This window comes from Ahaetulla prasina, chromosome 2, assembly GCF_028640845.1.
Source record: "Ahaetulla prasina isolate Xishuangbanna chromosome 2, ASM2864084v1, whole genome shotgun sequence".
NCBI classification, from domain to species: domain Eukaryota; kingdom Metazoa; phylum Chordata; class Lepidosauria; order Squamata; family Colubridae; genus Ahaetulla; species Ahaetulla prasina.
The window spans coordinates 241,905,088-241,909,339 of NC_080540.1; the positions used below are offsets into that span (position 1 = coordinate 241,905,088).

At 47.6% G+C, this 4,252-nt stretch overlaps 1 protein-coding gene across 1 annotated transcript; it reads left to right on the plus strand.

Moving 5' to 3' along the window:
* Nucleotides 1-1,313: 1,313 nt before the first annotated feature.
* Nucleotides 1,314-3,654, plus strand: GADD45G (growth arrest and DNA damage inducible gamma). The gene is made up of 4 exons (XM_058173370.1): nt 1,314-1,587; nt 1,829-1,966; nt 2,165-2,378; nt 2,921-3,654. Exons 1-4 carry the CDS (start codon nt 1,535-1,537, stop codon nt 3,029-3,031), a joined length of 516 nt encoding a protein of 171 aa, XP_058029353.1. The 5' UTR covers nt 1,314-1,534; the 3' UTR covers nt 3,032-3,654.
* The last annotated feature ends 598 nt before the right edge of the window (nt 3,655-4,252 follow it).

A 4,252-nucleotide genomic window follows, 5' to 3' on the forward strand; every position in this document is an offset into this window, starting at 1 on the left:
TAGAGCCCTTTTTTGCTTTCCACTTCATTAAGACTGGCCCAGTCAAGCGGAGAGGGCCACAGGCCAAGTGTGCTTAAACGATGTCCTGCAATGTCTGAATGCGTGGCCTAGGGGCAAAGACAAAGGCTGATGAAAGCACGGGGGCCCCGGGGCAAAGACAAAGGCCGAATAACGGAGCCTTTTGAGACGGAGACGGATCGCGTGCTCCGAAGGCCTCCAAATTCAATTGCACTTTGGAAATGTGTGTGCGTGTGTCTGCACACGCAAGTGGAGACATTCATCAGCAGGAGCAGATTGGGCGACCCAAGAGAGTAATGCAATTGTGCCCCCCTCCCTCCCTCCTCGCAAACCTCCCTCCACCCTTCAGTCCAAAGCAAATCTTCAGCCAGTGGCAGGTGGACAGTGCAGCTATGAAGAGAAAGCCTCAATTGTCTGCCCTCCAAACTGCCACACGCCAGACCTCCCGCTATTGTGTGAGGTCTCCATAGAAATGCAAACGAGCAGCGTGTGCCTGCCACAATCTGCTCACAGCAGCAGCTCATTAGACATGCCGGACTCGATCCACTCTCATTCTGGTGAACTTTGCAGGAACTTCCCCTGCCCAACCCCTCAGGCCGCGTTCAGTCTCCACTTGTAGCAAAAAACCCAAACCCCTATGACGGATTGCTTCTGCAATATATATATATATATAAAGCCCCGCGGCGTTTTGAGATCCTAGCCGTTAGAAACCTGAGCCCTGGGACAGATGGAGTTGCGGGGACCCCCCGACGGAGTGCCCACGCTTGTTCATTTAATTTGGGTTTGGCAACAGAGCAAATTGCTTGATTTGGGAACAGGATGGAGGAGAGACTTTGCAAAGGGAAGCGTTTCCGAACAAGAAAGCAATGCCCTCAAGGAAAACCCGTAGCGCATTGTAGCGCGGTTGGCGGAACTTATGCCACAAGTTGCCCATCTAAGACAAGCTCCTTTCTTTGAGTCATCCGCTCTCCCCTCCGCCCGCTTCAAAGATGAAACTATGTCGGCCGCAATCTGCCTAGTAACATCATAACAAAAGCAGCCGTGGCAGATTCGAGGCATTGAAAATACACCCCCCTCCACTGGGCCCCTTTCCATGCCATTTACCCGCTCTCGCCCCCCCCCTCCACTCCACAAGCCCCCTTCTCCCACGTGGCCTCCCGGCACGAGCCGGGTTTACCCGACTTGTCGGCTTAACATAACAATACACGCCAGGCTCAGCCAATCAGAGGAGGCGAGATTCCGGCAGCTGCCGGCCCGGTAGCTCCGCAGCCCTTATATAAAGGGCGAGCGCGGCTTCTCGGTAGTCAGATGCGATTGAGACTTGAGAGGAGAAGGATTACCTGAGAAAAACCGGCTTTTGGGGGGGTGGATTTTTTTTTCTCCCTCTCTTTTGGCGAACCGCTTTCCGGAAGATTATTATTATTCTTATTATTTCATTTCCCTTCAAACCGCGAAGCCAGCCCTTGTGTGGATAACCCTGGTGTTTTAAATTTTTTTCCTTGTCTTTTGGACCATTATGACTCTGGAGGAAATTCACAGCCAGGAATCGATGCCTGAAACGAGCGACAGGTAACTAACTTAACTAATCCGTCCGAGCTGCTATTGAAGGCTGAGCCCGGGGAAAAGAGAGGACGAAGGCTCTCTCTTTGACGCTCGGGAAGGGAAGGGAGAATCTCGCGCGAAGCCGGTGCCCGCCTAGGTGGCGAGGCTGAGCCGGAGAGCGGCGCCTCGGTTTGTAACCCCGGCGCGGATAAAACCGCGGCTCCTTCTTCCCGACACTGACCCGGCTCTCCCCCGCTTCTCTTTGCAGTAGCACCACTAGCACCGCTAGCACAAACGGAACCAGGATGCAGAGCGCCGGCAAAGCTCTCCAGGAGCTGCTCGTCGCTTCCCAGCGCCGTGGCTGCCTTACCGCCGGCGTCTATGAATCGGCCAAGCTGATGAATGTGTGAGTATCCTGCTCGATCTGCGCGGTGGGTTGGCTGCCCGGTGTTGGCAGCCCAAACAACGGGGCCGGTCTTGAAACTAGCCGGCTTGGTTCCTTTGGGAGTGAGGGCTTCCTAAGCTCCTTTCCCCCCACCCCGTGGTTGGAAAGTATCCCCGGATCCTTGCTAATCCGCCCCCCCCCTCCTCATTTTTTCTGCAGCGATCCAGATACCGTGGCTTTCTGCGTCTTGGCCGCAGATGAGGAAGACGAGGGAGACATTGCCCTCCAGATCCACTTCACCCTCATCCAGGCTTTCTGCTGTGAAAACGATATCGACATTGTGAGAATAAACGACATCCAGAAACTGGCTGCCATCGTGGGTGCAGGAGAGGAAGCTGGGGAGCCACGAGATCTGCACTGCATTCTCATTACGGTAAGTGGTTTTTTTTGTTTTGTTTTTGTTTTTTGGTATCTGCTTAAGAGAGGGCTGGTCCCTTGAGCTTGCAAAATTTCCCGGCATGTTTGTGACTTTTTAATACTTGACCTTTATGCAGGGATTAGGTAGAGTGTGGGATTTCCCCTACTTCTCTCTTCCTCCCTCCACCCTGGGAGTTGTTTCTGTGGTGCTAGTCATACTTGGGCAGAATAATGACTGCTACAGCAACTTTTTGAACCTCTTTGGATATAGATAGATATATATATCCAAAGCCATAACTGAAGGAGTTTCCAGCAGTAGATTATTCTCAAGGGAACCAAATTTGTACATTAATTGGCAGCCTTGAAATAGCATGCAGATACTGAGGGATTTTAAAAATACAGTGGTTTCCATACCAAAAGGATTACAGCTGATATTTGAGATACTGTAGTTACTTTTATTATTACAAGTAAGGAAAATGGTTTTTTAATATAAAAATACTAAATGGTTTCTACTTTGATCGCTTTCACTAATAGTCTCTGTATTTTTTTTTCCTGTAGAATCCCAGTGAAGATGCTTGGAAAGATCCAGCTTTGGACAAGTTGAACTTGTTTTGTGAGGAGAGTCGAAATGTGAATGACTGGGTGCCCAATATTGCCCTTCCTGAGTGATGGAGGCTGTTCCCTTCCAATGCATAGAAGAGGTTCACACCTTTTGTTGCATTCCCTCATCCTGGAGTTACATATCTGGGCAACCCAACAAAGTGGCTGAATCTGGGGATTAGCCCGGTCAACAGCTTGGATTAAGTCGCTCAGTCAGCACACGGTGGGATCTTATGGAGAAGAGAGGAAGGACGGGGATGGCTTATTATGCCAACAAGAAGTCCCCACTAAACTGCAGTGGTAAGGAAGCTGGCACGGCTGGAGCTGAAAAAGTATCTCATGAGGAGCAGAAGAAAAGAAAAACTCTTGCTGGCTTCCAAGTGAGATGAAATGTCTGTGGTAGCAAAATAGGGGAGAAAGTTGGAAAACTGAATACAGGTGGCATGTGGACAATATGTGGACACTAATCAGGAATGATTGATGGGGGTACTTAAAAAGTCCCCAAAAGACTCTAAGCATAGTACACACTGGTACCATTGTATTGATATAAAAAGTTCAATGAAGACTGATCTGTCAGAGGTCTTTGGACTATATATTCTGCATTGAAGATCAATTTTGCAATAATTTTGAATTTAAATTGATGATGATGTCGAAGATCCGTATATATTTTGTAATAAATTTTGAAGATTTAACTTCTATGTAGTGATGGTCTTGCTTATAAGGGGTGGTTGGGAAATGGATTTGCAATCAAAGTTTTATACATCTCTCTCTCTCTCTCTCTCTCTCTCTATATATATATATATATATAGAGAGAGAGAGAGAGAGAGGAAATCTTCAAAAGATGTAACAGGAGGTACTCCAGTACTAGGGGTTGAGCCACAATTGTCTGATACAGTCTTGGGCTGTAAACTTGTTGCTTCTTAAAATAAGAGTGGATTTTCTACAGTGTGTAGCTCCAAAGTGCTGTAGTTCAAATGTACTGCTTAATATATACTATAGAGATAACCAGAGGTCCCTGAAATAAATTTAAAGTTTATTTAAATAATGATTAAAAATGAATGGGGGAACTTATTTTTGTAAGTCAACACAATACCATGTATATAGATTAAAATTTTAGGGTTTGGAGCAGCACAGTTTTGTATCATTGGCTGGGGAAAATTTAGGCAGTGAGTAGCTGGACAAAGGAAATGATTTCCATTGAAGTAACCTGACCTTTCACCCACCACATTGCAACAGCTGCTTCTCACAACAGCTTGCAGGACTAAAGAGCTGCATGTTTAATGAGTCCTC

Excerpts from the sequence above, each read along its gene's own strand:
- GADD45G (XM_058173370.1), top strand. The coding sequence starts at position 1,535 with ATGACTCTGGAGGAAATTCACAGCCAGGAATCGATGCCTGAAACGAGC. Across the intron at positions 1,967-2,164 it reads TCGGCCAAGCTGATGAATGT|CGATCCAGATACCGTGGCTT; the intron begins GTGAGTATCCTG and ends TTTTTTCTGCAG. Across the intron at positions 2,379-2,920 it reads TGCACTGCATTCTCATTACG|AATCCCAGTGAAGATGCTTG; the intron begins GTAAGTGGTTTT and ends TTTTTCCTGTAG.